This window comes from Ovis canadensis, chromosome 15 (assembly GCF_042477335.2).
Source record: "Ovis canadensis isolate MfBH-ARS-UI-01 breed Bighorn chromosome 15, ARS-UI_OviCan_v2, whole genome shotgun sequence".
NCBI lineage: Eukaryota > Metazoa > Chordata > Mammalia > Artiodactyla > Bovidae > Ovis > Ovis canadensis.
The window spans coordinates 88,352,564-88,369,387 of NC_091259.1; the positions used below are offsets into that span (position 1 = coordinate 88,352,564).

At 54.3% G+C, this 16,824-nt stretch overlaps 1 protein-coding gene across 2 annotated transcripts; it reads right to left on the reverse strand.

Moving 5' to 3' along the window:
- Positions 1-350: 350 nt before the first annotated feature.
- UBE2L6 (ubiquitin conjugating enzyme E2 L6) lies at positions 351-14,136 on the reverse strand. Of its 2 annotated transcripts, XM_069553190.1 has the most exons (4): positions 13,612-14,136; positions 7,658-7,753; positions 4,215-4,401; positions 351-1,068 (listed from the first exon to the last, which is right to left on the reverse strand). In XM_069553190.1, the coding sequence occupies exons 1-4, from the start codon at positions 13,636-13,638 to the stop codon at positions 917-919; spliced, it is 462 nt and encodes a 153-aa protein (XP_069409291.1). In that variant the 5' UTR covers positions 13,639-14,136; the 3' UTR covers positions 351-916. The 2 variants fall into 2 exon arrangements, with proteins under 2 accessions (XP_069409291.1, XP_069409292.1); XM_069553191.1 differs by lacking the exon at positions 7,658-7,753 and having other exon boundaries at positions 13,612-13,900.
- Positions 14,137-16,824: the final 2,688 nt, after the last annotated feature.

The window sequence follows — 16,824 nt, forward strand, 5'->3', positions numbered from 1 at the left end:
AAGACTCCGCCTTGCAGTGCAAGGGACGCCAGTTCGATCCCTCGTCGGGGAAGACTGCACAGGCCGCGGGGCAACTAAGCCCACGTGCGACAACTACCGAGCCCATGAGCTGCAGCTGCTGAGTCCGTGAGCCTGGGGTCCGCGCTCGGCAAGAGGGGACGTGCGATGGAAAGCCCGGGGCTGCAACGAGCGAGGAGCTCCCCCTTGCCGAGACTCCAGGAACTGCAACTAGCGTGTCGCTCCCCCTTGCCGAGACTCCAGGAAACCCAGCAGTGACGGTCCCAGCTCGGCCAAAAAACGAAATACATAAGTAAATCTTTAAAAACAAAACGAAAGACAGTACAGTCAGATTTCTGGGGTGGAGAGGAGATTCTTCACTTTATGATTCATCAGTGGAAACAGAAAGGTTTTGCACCTAAATCCATACAGGTCTACAATGCAACCGCTCCATCCCCAGAGCACTTGGTTGTAAGAGTCCCTCCTCCCCCTGACCCCCTCCTGGTATGCATCCCACCTGACCTGCTGCCCCAAAGCAGGGCTCTGTGGGGGGCGGGCATTCGGGTTGGCTGCTCATCTGGCTGGGAAGGTGGCCTGAGTCTCTAAGATGGACCAACCGGTGGGACCAGGAACCCCATCACGGAGCACTGGAGAGCTGGATTTTGAGTCTGCAAACCTAAATGCCTCTGGCTCTGGGGCAGAGAAAGGGGCTGGGGAAAGCACATCTGTGGCCAGTGGGTCCGCACTCATAACGGCAGTCCCCTCCCCGTACGTACACACACACACACACACACACACACACCCTAAGAAGGAAATCTTGGAAGACACGAGCAAGTGCAAAATGGCAAAGAGGCTCTGGCCCCCTGTCCATGAGGGGCGTCCATCCGTCACACAGAAAGCAGGCGGGTCAGAAGCCGGGTTAGGAGGGCCGGTCCACTCCAAACTGGAGGGTGAACTCTTGGGCCGTCCGGTCAAACAGCTCTGGGTCCTGCATCAGCTGCTCTGCGAGCTCTAGCCGAACGGGCTCTCCCGGCTCCGGCTGATTCACCAGGACGTTGAGGGCCTCCAGGACTGGGGAAGAGAAGTCAGATCAGGACATCAGGAGGGAGAGAAAAAACTCCTGGGAAGGAAGCGATGCTGCCCACTCCCAGATCCTCCCGGAACCCACACCGACCCACGCCTTAGGACGGCTCTACTAGGATTTGCTCTCTACGAGCAAATCAGATGCCACTCAGGGTCCCCGATGACGGTGTCCGAAGCTCTCATGAGCACTTATCTCCGCGGTTTCCAACCTGTGTTTCACGGTGTCACAGAAGCTGTTCAAATGGGGCCCCAAGGGTCGCGAGGGTCGGTGAAATCAATGCAGCGTCTGAGTTCTGTTCCCTTTTCAGCCAGAACTCTGCCTTTGTTGCGTCTGACTCTCTGAGACCCTGAGGACTGCAGCACGCAGCCTCCTCTGTCTTCCACTATCTCCTGGAGTTTGCTCAAATTCATGTCCACGGAGGTGGTAACAGGACTCCAAAACTTTTTATTTGGGGAAAAAAGGGTTCCGAGGCTCAAGACTGGAAACCACTCCTGCCTTGTGGCTTGAAATCTTTCACGGGTGACTTTGGGAACCGGGAAGGCAGTGCCCCCCCTTGTGCCCATAGGCATGCATACAAGCGTGCGGCCCTGGGCTCGGGGCGCTCTGCAGAGCTCTGGTGCTCACCAAGGACCACGCCTCTGCCTCTCCCCAGCACTCGTTTCCAGGGTTAAGAACTCCCGAGCTGATCCAGAGGTGGGATATTTTTTAAAAGCATTTATTTATTTATCTGGCCTCCCTGGGTCTTCATTATGGATCTTTAGTTGCAGCCTGTGGGATCTAGTCCCCTGATCAGGGATCAAATCAAGGCCCCCTGCATTGGGAGTGTGGAGTCTTAGCCACTAGACCACCAGGGAAGCCCCCAGAAACAGGACTGATCACATACTGATTACATCCACGACTAGGGCCACAGTGCCTGACCTGTCGCTGCAGCCATGTGTGGTCATCTTGATTTAAATTAATTGAAATTCACGACAATTAGGAATGCAGTTCATAGTCCCAACAGCCACACTTCAAGTGCTTGAAAGCTACATGGGGCCAGTGTCTGTGGCATTGGACAGGGCCGCTATAGACCGACTCCATCACTGAAGAAAATTCTGCTGAGCCGCGCGGTTCAGAGCCGGCCAAGCGAGGCCTCGAATCCCAGCTCTGCCGTCTGCCAGCTCAGGTAAGAGCTCAGCTTTCACAGGCCCGTGTCCTGATGGGGCCGATGAGAGCACTATTTCAAGGGGCTTCTGGGGGACTGAATGAGGCTGATGTGTTAAAAATGGCTGATTGCCCTGGGTTAGAAAGTTCAGGTTCTCAGTGGTGCAGGGACGTATGTGAGACCAAGTCCTCAAGGGCCATCAGCTCCATTTTTGTATTCCTGAATTATGATTAATCCAGTATAATCCCAATTTGTCATCCATGGATGTACACCAAAAATACCATCTGGAAGAAAAAAGTGACTTTTTATGCTGGAGAGGGTGGGTGGAAGAGAAAACCCTCCTACTTTGTTGGTGGGATATGTAAATTGCTGAAGCCACTATGGAGACCAGTAGGAGGTTCCTTAAAAAAATAAAAGTAGAGTTGCCGCACGATCCACCAATCGCACCCGAGCATATACCCAGAGAAAACGCTAACTCAAAAAGCTACGCACACCCCAACGTCCGCAGCAGCACTGCTTACAACAGACATGAGTGCGACCTAAATGCCCACCGACAGACAAGTGGGTAAAGAAGACGCGGTAGACACGCACAGGGAAACAGTACTCAGCCGCAAACCACAGTGAAAGGACGCCATCTGCAGCAACGTACGGATGGACCTGGAGATCACCGTATCAAGCGAAGGAAGTCAGGCAGAGAAGGACAGATACCGTATGATATCTCTTACATGTGGAACCGTAAAAAGATACACGTGAACTCACGTACAAAGCAGAAACACTCACAGACCCAGGGGAAGCAGGAGAGGAGGGCGACACCAGGAGCTAGAGGTGAGCAGATACGAACTGCTGCACGCAAAGACAGTCAGCAAGGCCCTGCTGTGTCGCCCGGGAAACCACTCAGCACCTGTGATAGACGCAGTGGGAAAGAGTGTGGAAGGAACACATATTCACGTGGATCCCCCGATCACTTTGCTGTGTGCCGTAAACCAACACGACACTGTAAATGAACCGTAAAAGTAAAGTGAAGTCGCTCAGTCGTGTCCGACTCTTTGCAACCCCATGGACTATATTAGCCTGCCGGGCTCCTCTGTCCATGGGGTTTTCCAGGCAAGAATACAGGAGTGGATAGCCATTTCCTTCCCTCAAAATTAACCATACTTCAGTTAAAAAAAAAAGTGAACTAAAAAGACACCGTGTGAAGCTTTCAGCGCAGTGTCAGAGTGCCTGCTGAAGCGACGCACGTCATCACTAGGCCTGCCCTTCGGCTGTGCTTACAGCACCGGACCTTGCGTCCACCACCAGTCCCATCCGCAGCTGGGGACTGTTTCTGCTTTGGCTCTGGCCCTTCGTTCTTTCCGGAGTTATTTCCCCACTGACCTCCAGTTGCATGCTGGGCACCTCCCCACCTGGGACGTTCCTCTTTCAGTGCCCTATCTTTTTGCCTTTTCATACTGTTCATGGGGTTCTCAAGGCAAGAATACTGAAGTGGTTTGCCATTCCCTTCTCCAGTGGCCCACATTCTATCAGACCTCTCCACCATGACCTGCCCGTCTTGGGTGGCCTCACACGGCATGGCTTAGTTTCATTGAGTCAAACAAGGGAATTCAGCGAATTCAGTCACTCGCTCACGTCTGACTCTTTGCAGCCCCATGGACTGTACAGGCTCCTCTGTCCATGGAATTTTCCAAGCAGGGATCGTGGAGTGGGCGGCCATTCCCTTCTCCAGGGGATCTTCCTGACCCAGGGATCAGACCCGGGTCTCCTGCGCTGCGGGCAGACTCTACCATCTGAGCCCCCAGTGAAGCCCTGGTAGTTTCTTGCCTGGGAAACTCCGCGGACAGAGGAGCCTGGGGGCTACTGTCCCTGGGGTCACAAAGTCCGGCGTAACTTAGTGACTGAACGGCAGTAAACAGGAGCCACCGACACGAAAGTGGCCCCGTGACCCCCGCCCCAACTCGGTCTGGGGCCCCGTCCTGGCGGGACCCAGCCCACCTTGGCAGGTCTTGGTGCTGGCTTTCCAGTTCTTCTTGTTGATGAGGGGCAGGCACACCCTCCCGTCCCTGTCCACGTTGGGGTGGTAGATCCTGGTGGTGAATTTCACCGTGGGGGGCTGGAACGGGTACTCCCTCGGGAAGCTGATGCACAGCCTGAAGGCCTTGAGGTTGTAGGGTGGCCTCTCCTGTGCGAGAGAAGGAGTCACACTCTGGGCAGAGGCACCGCTGCCCTCCTCCCCCCAGGACCTGGGCCTGGCTCCCCCTCCCCGCCCCGCCCCAGCGTCCCAGGCTTCCTCTGCTCCACTCCGAGGAAGGACCGCGAATGCGGACACAGATGGCACATGCACTCACGTAGCAACTGGACTGTGCGTCAGAGCCCCCTGGCCTGGCACTCCCACGAGTCAGATCCTGGCTTCTGCTGTGCGCCCAAGGGCCAGCTGCCTCCCACCCCTAAGCCTCAGCTTCCTCCCTTGAGAAATGGGTGCAGTTTGACTGGAGACATCCTCAGGACCACCTTAGCTTCTTATTATATCAGTAATTAACATCTTTCCAGTTTTATTGAAAAATAACTGATACACATCACTAAGCTTAAGGCGTCGAGCTTGATGGTTAGATTCACATATGCTGTGAAAGAATTACCACAATAGGTTCAGCTGACACCCATCTTCTCATATAAAAAAACGAAGAGAAAGAATAAGGAAAAAAAAATTTCTCCTCGTGGTGAGAGTTTTTAGGATTTACTTTCTTGACCATTTTTCTAGGACTTGTCTGGTGGCCCAGTGGTTAGGAATCCGCCTGCAGACATGGGTTCGATCCCTGGTCCAGAAAAATCCCATATGTCCCAGAGCAACTAAGCCCATGAAAGTGAAGTTGCTCAGTCGTCTCTGACTGCGTGATCCCATGAACTGTAGCCCACCAGGCTCCTCCATCCATGGGATTTCCGGGGCAAGAATACTCGAGTGGGTTGCCATTTCCTTCTCCAGAGGATCTTCCTGACCCAGGGATCGAACCTGGGTCTCCTGAATTGCAGGCAGACGCTTTACCGTCTGAGCCACCAGGGAAGTCAGCTAAGCCCGGGCGCCACAAGCACTGGGTCTGTGCCCTAGAGCCCGGGAGTGCATATCCCAAAGCCGTCTCGCCCTAGAGCCGTGCTGCACAAACCGAGAGTAGCCGGCGCTCACTGCGACTAGGGGAAAGCCTCTGCAGCGACAGAGACCCAGCAGAGCTTAGGCAGTGCATACTATTACGGGTATTTTACCACCTTAAAACAACAATTCGGAACCGGAGTGCCTAAGCGTTGCCAGGAGCCAGCAGAAGACCCTCTGCTGCTGCTGCTGCTGCTAAGTCGCTTCAGTCATGTCCGACTCTGTGCGACCCCAGAGACGGCAGCCCACCAGGCTCCCCCGTCCCTGGGGTTCTCCAGGCAAGAACACTGGAGTGGGTTTCCATTTCCTTCTCCAATGCATGGAAGTGAAAAGTGAAAGTGAAGTCGCCCAGTCACGTCCGACTCTTAGCGACCCCATGGACCGCAGCCTTCCAGGCTCCTCCGTCCATTGGATCTTTAGCAACTGGAAGGCTTTCCTGTACCCGTTCTGTGCTGCCTGCTGCTAAGGGCTTGACACGCATTAGCCCATGCAGCAGGGTGTAGGGGTTACGTGGGCTTCAGGCCACGCGGCTGGAGTGTGAGCCGTCGCTCTGTCAACCCCATGCCTGTGCGACCTTAGGCGAGCTGCCGAACATCTCTGTGCTCTCCTTACAGAAAGAGTCACAACCTCCTCCACAGGGCTTGCCCGACAATTAAATGAGTCGATTCACTTTTCTTTTAAGGTAGTGAAGAGTGCACCAGCTTTTTTTTTTTTTTTTTTACTATTTATTTATGTATTTGGCTGCACTGAGTCTTAGTTGCAACATGCGGAATCTAGTTCCCTGACCAGGGATGGAACCCAGGTGCCCTGCGCTGAGGAGCACAGGGTCTTGGCCACCGGGCCCCCAGGGAAGTCCTGTGCTAATTCACGTCAGGGATCTAGAATATGGCCAGGCACATGGCAAGCACTCCTTATGTGTCAGCTCTTAGGGTACGTACTTTGAGAACTCATAGTATTAGCATCAGGATTTCCAGATGAAACAAGTTCAGCACACACAAGTGACCTGCCCAGGGTCACAGCAACAGTGCCCGATGGGGACTCAGCACGGTCGACTGGACTGTTCCACACGGGAGCAGTAACCCACACCCCTAGTGGGGGGACCCCGGGGCTCGGATGAGCCCAGCACAGCACACAGGGGCCTCCAGGCTGCTGCGAAAGCTCCAAACCCTTTCAGAACCTTCGTGGCAGAGAAGGCAAGAGAATGACCATCAGGACAACATACGTGGGACTTCCCCGGCGGCCTGGAGGCTAAGACTCCGTGGTCCCAGTGCAGGGGGCCCACGTTCGACCCCTGGTCAGGGAGCCGGATCCCACAGGCCGCAACTAAGACCCGGCGCAGCCAAATAAATAAGCCTTTGAAAAAAGAATGACATACGGAAGTTCGGAGTGAAGGTTTTAAGAAATTCCCTCTTCCTGAGCAGAAGGCAGAAAGGAAGCTGTGGCAGTCATGGGTGTGTCCGAGCAAATGCTGGGCAGATAAAGAACATGTGTTCTCGATACCGTGCAGAGGCTGGGGCTGGGGCACAGACCCAAGACCAGGGGTGAGGCCTCAGCAAAGGGGGGGCTCTAGGGCTTCAGCAGTCGTGGCAGGGGGGCTCCGGCACTGTGGGCCCAGGCTCTGGACCACAGGCTCAACGCTTGGTTGCTCCGGGTGTGTGGGATCTTCCCGGGTCGGGGACTGAACCCATGTCTCCCGCACTGGCAGGCGGATTCTTTACCACTTAGTCAACAAGGAAGCCTTTTGTTGTTGTTGTTTTTGACGCTCTTTGTCTGCCGAAGCTTCCATGACAGGCTCGGTAGCTACTGGCTTGAAGAAGGGGTCTCCGACTAAGCCCAAAAGCCTTTTAGCCTCTGCATCAGTTGGCCTGGACGTCAGAAGCAATCAATGTAGACAGAGACACCTCTGCCAACGATCATCTCCAGTGAAAAAAGGGTTCTATGACTTCCCTGATGGGCTAGTGGCTAGGACTCCACCCGCCAGGGCAGGGCACACGGGTTCCTCGCTGGCCCGGGAAGACCCCACATGCTGTGGGGGCAGCTAAGGCAGTGTGCCGGTTAATGAGCCCGTGCTCCGAAACGAGAGAAGCCACCCCAGTGAGAAGCCTCGGCACCCAACTAGAGATTGGGGCCCAGTCGCCGCAGCTAGAGAGCTCCCGCGTGCAGCAGCGAAGTCCCGGTGCAGCCAAAACTAAGAAGAAAGGACTCTCAGGCAGGAAAGTCCTTGCCCGGTCCAGCCCTCGCGGCCCCGGCCCCGGCCCTAAGTGGTCCAGTCCCAGCAGGCCCCGCAGACACTCACAGGCAGCAGCAGCGCGTGCCACACCAGCACGTTGTCCTCCTCGCTGCACAGGTGCCGCAGGTACTTGGGAAGCTGCTTCTGCAAGTCTTCCAGCTCCTGCAGGGGCACAGAGCGGGCAGCTGGCCGAGCCTCCCCTCCTCCGGCACCCCCCCCCCCAACAGCAGACAGTCCCCAGTTCCAGGCAGGACAGAAGCCGGCATTCACTGCGCACTCAGTGTGTCCGGCCCGGTGCTCAGGGCCTTAAGTGAACTGCCCGGTCTTTAGCTTCACTCCACCTCTGTAGGTACCAGGTGGAGGATGATGCACATCACCAGGTCTAGATACTGTAACCTGGGAGTAAACCTCTTGGGGCTCAGTGGTAAAGAATCAGCCTTGGAATGCAAGGGACACCCGTTCGATCCCTGGGTGGGAAAGGTCCTCTGGAGAAAGAAATGGCCACCCGCTCCACTATTCTTGCCCAGAGAATCTCGTGGACAGAGGAGCCTGGCAGGATACAGCCCACGGGGTCGCAAAGAGTCGGACATGACTGAGCAACTAAATACCAGCAACGCAGCTCTCTGAGGAGCCTTTCCTGCAGAAATCAAGGCGCTTCACGTCTGTCCTCTGGTTCTCCTAGGGAGCCACGCCACCCTGCCTCCCTCTACCCACTGGTGAGCAGGATGGCGACGCGCCCTCACCGTGCCCGGGGCAGGGCGGGGGCAGCAGAGACGTCAGCCTGCCCCTGTCAGACTGCCCCAGAGCAGGCCTGGGGAGGGACACCGCTCAGGCAGACCACACCCAAGGAGAATGCCACACGCCGAGCAGGGAAACCAGAGGACGAGCAACGACTCGCCTGCCCAGGAAGGCGGCCCGTCCCCTGAGCACCACTGAGCTCTCCCAACAGCATCTTCCACGGACCCGCCACTAGGGCACGGGCCCCTCGAGAGCTTCACTGGAGTGGTGGAAGGAAGACGCTGTGATTCTGTGAATAAAGTGTGGACACATCATAGGAGGGGAAAGGAAACGGTGGTCGCTTAGTCGTGAAAGACGCCGGGATTCTTGGCCTCCGGAGGAGACGAGTTCAATCCCGGGCCTGTGACGAGGCTTGATCGCGCAGAGCTTTTGTGTCATGAAGTTTTATTAAAGCATAAAGAGATAGAGAAAGCTTCTGACATAGACATCAGAAGACGGCAGAAAGAGTGCCACCCTGCTAGCCTTTAGCAGCACGTCATATACTATCAGCAGGCTGCTAACTGGGGACAGGAGATGTCTCAAACCTCAGAGCAGCACCAGGCACCTCACCAGATGGGTCATCCTGGGCCATAAAGCGATTGACACGAATCCTGAAGAAGGACAGGTTTCAAGGAAATACATAGTTTCATTAACATCGATGAGGAGAACAATGTTTGAGTAAAACAGACAGGTTTGCTGAGCCCTTAATCGGTCTGAGTCTTAAGCTGAACCGACTTGAAGAAAGACAGAGTCCAGGGTAAATGCATAGCTCATTAACATAGCTTAAGACAAACATTTCCATAAGAAAAGGTGCTGGTAAACTCTAGGTTAGCGAAAAGTTAACTTCAGGTGGAGCCAGGGGTCGTCTTGGCAACACAGAATTTTAAGAAAAACCTCCTTTTAAATTTAGAGAAGGGAAAATATGGAGAAAAATACAGAGAAGGGAAAAAAAATCTCACACTTGTTTGTTTCCTCCTGCCGCTTAAGAGAGAGCTAAAAACTGCCTGACACTTGCAGCCTGTCTCCTCCGTTTGGAGACCCCTGGCCTTCCTGCCTGTTACCCTCTCAAAAGGAGAAGAGAGGAGAGGGCAGGGGAGGGGAGCAGGAGGGCGTCACACGGGTGACCCTGAGCTGGGCCCTGCAGCATGAACAGGAGTCCGCCATGCAGGGAGCCGGCGAAGCCCCAGGGCAGAGGGCCCAGTTAGAGCAGAGGTGTGCGGCGTGTCCCGTGCAAAGTTCACAGTTGTTACGGGAAAAGGATTCCACGGTCAAGCACATTGGGAAACACTAGGCTAAACCGAGTTCTTCCCTGCAGGACTTTCCAAAGCCTTTAATACTCTGCTGCCCAAGTGTGCAACACATCTCAAATTTAGTATTAGACCAAGGAATCCCGCTCTCCATTTGGGGTTCTTTTTGTGAGACAACAGACCTTTTTAAAAATGTATTTTCGTTTCTTTAAAAAAACTATTTTAAATTGAAGTATAGTTGCTGGGCAATGTTATATGTTATGATATAGTGATTCACAATTTCTAAAGGTTACACTCTGTCTATAGTTATTATAAAATATTGGCTATATTCCCCATATTGTACAGTATATGTATCCCTGGGGCTTATACCTAGTAGTTTGTACCTCTCACCCCCTACTCAATGCTGCCCCTCCCTTCTCCCTTTCTCCTCAGCAATACACCTTAAAAAAAAAAAAAGATATAAAGACATTTAGGGAATTCTCTGGCTGCCCAGTGCTTACGACTCCCACGCCTTCGCAAAGTGTGATCCCTGGCGGGGGAACTAAGCTCCTGTATGCCACATAACACAGCCAAAATATAAGTAAATGTATTTAAAAAGAGACAGTCAAGGGCCAGTCATATTTTCCTGAAACACTCAGTTCCGTTCAGTTCAGTTCAGTCACTCAGTCGTGTCCGACTCTTTGCGACCCCATGAATCGCAGCACGCCAGGCTTCTGGGCGTAAACCAGAAGTTCTCAACCAGGGCGTTCCTTTATCTACCCGCCCCTAGCACTTTTGGCAATGTCTAGACCCAGAAAAACATCTATTTCTGCTTTATTGATTATGCCAAAGCCTTTGACTGTGTGGATCACAGCAAACTGGAAAAATCTGAAAGAGATGGGAATACCAGACCACCTGACCTGCCTCTTGAGAAACCTATATGCAGGTCAGGAAGCAACAGTTAGAACTGGACATGGAACAACAGACTGGTTCCAAATAGGAAAAGGAGTATGTCAAGGCTGTGTATTGTCACCCTGCTTATTTAACTTCTATGCAGAGTACATCATGAGAAACGCTGGGCTGGTGGAAGCACAAGCCTGGAGAAATATCAGTGACCTCAGATACGCAGATGACCCCACCCTTATGGCAGAAAGTGAAGAGGAACTAAAAAGCCTCTTGATGAAAGTGAAAGAGGAGAGTGAAAAAGTTGGCTTAAAGCTCAACATTCAGAAAACGAAGATCATGGCATCTGGTCCCATCACTTCATGGGAAATTGATGGGGAAACAGTGTCAGACTTCATTTTGGGGGGCTCCAAAATCACTGCAGATGATGACTGCAGCCATGAAATTGAAAGACGCTTACTCCTTGCAAGAAAAGTTATGACCAACCTAGACAGTATATTCAAAAGCAGAGACATTACTTTGCCAACTAAGGTCTGTCTAGTCAAGGCTATGGTTTTTTCCTGTGGTCATGTATGGATGTGAGAGTTGGACTGTGAAGAAAGCTGAGCGCTGAAGAATTGATGCTTTCGAACTGTGGTGTTGGAGAAGACTCTTGAGAGTCCCTTGGACTGCAAGGAGATCCAACCAGTCCTGGGTGTTCTTTGGAAGGACTGATGCTAAAGCTGAAACTCCAGTACTCTGGCCACCTCATGCGAAGAGTTGACTCGATGGAAAAGATTCTGATGCTGGGAGGGATTGTGGGCAGGAGGAGAAGGGGACAACAGAGGATAAGATGGCTGGATGGCATCACCGACTCGATGGACGTGAGTTTGAGTGAACTCCGGAGTTGGTGATGGACAGGGAGGCCTGGCGTGCTGCGGTTCATGGGGTCGCAGAGAGCCGGACACGACTGAGCGACTGAGCTGGGCTGAGACCCATTTCTACCACATGTGGAGGCGTGCTGCTCCATCCAGAGGGTAGAGACCAGGGCTGTGATAAACATCCTCGAGAAAATGATCCAAGCTCAAATATCAGTGGCTACAAAGTTGTGAAATTCTGGCATAAACAAAGGCAGAGAGAAAGGTCCCCAAAGACGGTCCACAGCTGGGGGAACCCTTCACACTATGCCCCTGCTAAACTTTCTCTGAGCCCCAAAATACAAGCACACCCTTATCCCCTGTTTCTTAAGGGCCCAGAGTCTATGACCCCTCATTGATCTGTTACTCCAAACTAGAAGCATCTCCTGCTACCAGTTCCAGGATCGTCTGTGACTCCTGAGCAAGAAGGAAGCCCCACGCTGCACAGAAAAGCCCTGGAAGAGATATTTTCTCAACTTTACCAAAACTGAAGGAACTTGGACTTTACCTGTCATACATGAGTTCTGCCAAGACTTTTGCAAAGCCTGGAGATGTTGAAACCCACAGCTGTTTCCCGAGGCCTGCTCAGAAGTCATCTGACTCAGAGGAACAGAAAATGAAAGTAGAGAAGCCACTGAAAGAACCTCTGGGTTGGAGCCTCACCAATCCGGGCTCAAATATCAGCCCCACCACTGCCTGCCAGGTGACCCAGGACAATCAATTTAGTCTTTGTGAGCCTCAACTTCCCCATCTGTAAAATGGGGTAGAGGACTCATCTCACAGGGTTGCTGAAACGACCGCTGTAAACTAGCTGCCATTTAATGGTGCCAGGGGGGACAAATGCTGGCTCCCAGCTTTCCTGCTTGGTGGGAAAAACTCTCTGCCTCATTTTGTGCCCAACCTCGAGTTCAGTCCTTCTGGGCTGAGCCTTCTCTGGGTGCCCCAACCTGTGATCATTCTGTTCCCAGAGGCTGAGGGTAGCACCTCCTGTTCACCCTCCTCATGCCTGCACACAGGAGGGGCACCTTCTGAGAGACTCACAGCCTCAGGGGTGTCAGACCCACATCCCCAGAATTGCTCCACCGTCAGGGAGATTCTTTACCATCTGAGCCGCCAGGGAATACTCCCCCCACCTTCCCCATCTATCTCCAATCCCAGCCACACCCCAGTCCCCCAAACGCCTTGGGTTTTCCCACCTCCTGGGGAAAATCCGTCCCTCGCCATCCTTCCCGATCTCACTTCAAAATTGTGTCCCCGATCAGAATGAAGATAGACTTTTCTCATTTTCTCTGCCTCCCTACTTCCTAGAGCAGGAACCAGCGTATGGGAGGCATTCAACATCTGTAGGCCAAATGAACTCACAACCATCTACTCCAGGTAACCTGGGTTCGCCCTGGCAGCTTTTCTTCCGGAGAAAACCCTGAGAACTTTGCTCTCAACTCCTACTCAGCATCCCATACTTCCTGGGACTTTTTTTTTTTTTTTTTTCCTGAGCGCGGCGGGCGGGGCGGGGCGGGCTGGGCGCTGGGGTGCCGCTGCACGACTTGAGGGATCTTCGTTCCCCGACTGGGGATCCAACGGTGCCCCCGCCAGTGGAAGTCCTAACCACTGGACCACCAGGGACGTCCCCCTTCTCGGGGCTCTAATGTGGGCACCAGAGCACGGGGGTCCTGGTTATCTCTGTTTAAAAGGCAGCTGCCACCACTGCCAGCAGAGCGCCTGGCTCCAGGAAGACGCCAGGAACCAACCAATCCTTCCCGCACCTGAACGTGAAAGCCGCTCAGTCGTGTCCGGCTCTTTGCGACCCCACGGCCTACTGGAGTGGGTAGCCTTTCCCTCCTCCAGGGGATCTTCCCAACCCCGGAGTCGAACGCAGGTCTCCCGCTTTGCTGGCGGACTCTTTCCCAGCTGAGCCACGGGGCAAGCCCGCACCCGGGACGCAGGTGACTCGGAGTTTCTGGCCGAGAAATGAAACTGAAACCGATTCGGGGGAGGCGGCTCACGCCCCAGCACAGCTCAGGGAGCCGGCGACACCCCCGCCCATGTCCTCCCACCCCCCGAAACTGCAGACCCTCTCGCAGCCCCACCGGTCCTCGGGGAGGGGGCAGGGACGCAGGGACTCAGCGGGCCTGGGTCCCCGAACGCGCTCGGGGCGCAGCGGGCGGGATGCGGGGAGCGGGGCCCGGGCAGGCGCGCGGAGCCGCGCGGGAGGGGTTACCTTCGCCACCCGCTTGCTCGCCGTCATCTTGGGACCGAGAGCGGGGCTCCGGGGGACGAGCCAGACTCGGGAGCGGCCCTCGGGCTCGGCGCGCCCCGCCCCTGGGCCGCGCCCCCACGGGCCCCGCCCGCGCTCCGCTCCGCCCGCCGCGGCCGCGGGGCCACCGAGGACGGGGGCGCGCGCGGGCCCCGATGGGCTCCGGAGCCTGGGAGCTCGAGCGCTTCCTTGTCCGGAGCCCGGCGGGCCTGGGAGCGCGCGGCATCGCGGGGCGCCGGGCACCCGGCAGCGAGCGCTCGCGGGGCGCGGGGCCGGGGCCCGCCCATCCGGGGTCTCCGGCAGCGCTGCCGCCCGAGGCCGCGCCGGGGGCTCCAACCCCGTCTTCAGCCCCCGCTGCTCCAGACGCGCGCGCCCCGAGTAAACACGCGATGCTCGCCGTGCACGCGCGGCTCTGGGACCGGCCGCCTGGGGTCCACACCGTCAGACCGGCGCCCTGAGCCCCTCCAGCGGATTCCCGGAGTCCACCCGGCCCCCCCGCCCCGGGCAAACCATTAACCCTCTCTGGCCCCGAGTCCCCACTCTACAAATGGCTGGGAGACACCGGAGACGATGTCTGCCCCCACGCCCCTCCCCTGGGAGCACGGGGTCCTTTGTGCTGTCCGGCACTGGGTGGGGAAGGCAAAGACGCCTCCCCCACGTGACCGCTGGGTACAGAGCACCCCGAGGGGCGCCCTCAGACCCGTTCTCTAGCTTCAGGGGTCTGGGGGGCCTTTCAGTCCTTTTCTAGGTTTAGTATTTGGTAGTCATGTGTGGAGAAGGCAGTGGCAACCCACTCCAGTACTTTTGCCTGGAGAATCCCGTGGACCGGGGAGCCTGGTGGGCTGCAGTCCATGGGGCCACACAGAGTGGGACACGACTGAGCGACTGAACAGACTGACACTGAAGTACCTACCGGGCAGGAGGGCGTGGGCAAACCACTCCAGTCTTCTTGCCTGGAGAATCCCACGGACAGAGGAGCCTGGTGGGCGACAGTCCATGGGGTCACACAGAGTCGGACACAACTGAGCGACTGAGGACGCTCACAAGCACCTATTACACGCAGATCTGGGAGACGGGTGGTGGCACCCCAGCATAGACTTGGGTCCTCCCTTATCTTACCATCGGTCCAGTACACACTGCAGGCCCCAGAACGCAGGCAGGGACCTCTGCCCTTATGCAAGGGCAGGGCCTCTTTCCTCCAGCTTGAAGGGGAGGCCCTCGGGGGCTTGAAGCCCGGGAGCACCTGGCAGCATCTGGGGGTAATCGCCTAGTAACGATGAGACTGGTAAACCTGTTTCCCTTACCCTCATCTCCTTCAGCTCAGAGGAGGAGGAAAACCAGAAAACATTCTGGGCATGTATTTTGAGTTCTGAATTCACTGCCTCACTTATTGTTTATCTAGGTGTCTTGATACCAAACAGCTTCTCTGCTGGTGTGTAGGATGTGTTTGCAGAATGATTTATTCTCTGTTTCATTGAATTCAATGAGTTTTAACTGGGAATCTTCTTGTTTTCTTTCTTTCTCTCTCTCTTTTTTTTTATGTAGTTCCCTGAGCAGGGATCAAACCGAGCCCACAACAGTGAAAGCACAGTCTTACCCACTGGACTGCCAGGGAATTCCCAAACAGGGCGTCTTCTCTCTGCCAGAAATGAATGGGACACCGTCCACAAGCTCTTAGCATAGGTAGAAATGAAGAACTGAGGCCTTTGAGCCTATCTCTGGTTGTTCATCTCAGTTAATAAGCATTTACTAGGGAGCGCCAGGCAGTGACCACAGTGAGAACGTGGGGTCCTTGTACTTGAGAAGTTTTCGGCTGTTGAGATGGAGAAAGAATACAGTCCCTGCATTTTTAATGCAAAGTGATAAGCATTAGGCTACAGGCAATCGTCTGATGCTGTGGGAGCGTGCAGGAGGGTCACTGGATCCAGCCTCAGAGAGGGGCAATGGTTTCCTGGAAGAGACAAAGTGAATTACAAGTGAATTGCAGACAGTAGCCTGTGAAATTACTCAGCCCATAAAAACTAACCACACCAGGTTTCAGGGCCTCTCTCTTCTGAGATGGCTCGCACTCTATCTGCGGAGTGTGTTGCTCTAAATAAATCCACTTCCTACCTATCACCTTGTCTCTGCCAAAATTCTCTCTGTGATGAGACGCTGAGTGCTTCATCAAGTTCAGGTCCGAGTCTGAGTCACAAGGTTTCAGAAGAACCGTTTTTACTTTTCTCTCATGTAGTTGGCTTGCATTCGTTTCTTCCACAAAATTTATTCAGTGCCTGCTTCGGTGAGGCCTGTGCTGAGCTCTCTGCAGGACATGGAGAGGGCTGAGGTCAACCTCTGTCTTTACCATTGAATCAGAGACGCGTGTCTGTACAGAGAACAAAAGGTTGCGGGAGAAAGGCCTCTAAGTCACCTCTCTGTGGAATCTAAACAAACAAATGGAAAACCAAGCGCATAGATACAGAGAAGAGGTGGGTTGGGAGAGGTGAGGGGTGGGAGGTGGGGGAAGTAGGTACCAACTTCCATTATAAGTAAGTCTTGCAGAAGTAATGTACAGCCTAGTGACTAATAGTTAATGATACTGCATTTTACATTTGAAAGTTGCTTAAAGAGTAGATGCTGTTGTTCAGTCGCTCAGTCGTGTCTGACTCTTTGCGACCCCACGGACTGCAGCACGCCATCACCAACTCCCGGAGTTTACTCAAACTCACGTCCATTGAGTCGGTGATGCCATCCAACCCTCTGGTCCTGTGTTGCTCCTTTCTCCTCCTGCCTTCAATCTTTCCGAGCATCAGGGTCTTTTCCAATGAATTGGCTCTTCGCATTAGGTGGCCAAAGTATTAGAGCTTCAGCTTCAGCATCAGTCCTTCCTATGAATATTCAGGGTTGACTTCCTTCAGGATGGACTGACTCCTTGCTGTCCAAGGGACTCTCAAGAGTCTTCTCCAGCACCACAATTCATTTCTTCGGTGCTCAGCCTTCTTTGTGGTCCAGCTTTCACATCCATACATGACTACTGGAAAAAACACAGCTTTGACTAGACACACTTTTGTCGGCAAAGTAATGTCTCTGCTTTTTAATAAGCTGTCTAGGTTGGCCATAGCTTTTCTTCCAAGGAGCAAGCGTCTTTTAATTTCATGGCTGCAGTCACCATCTGCAGTGATTTTGGAGCCCAAGAAA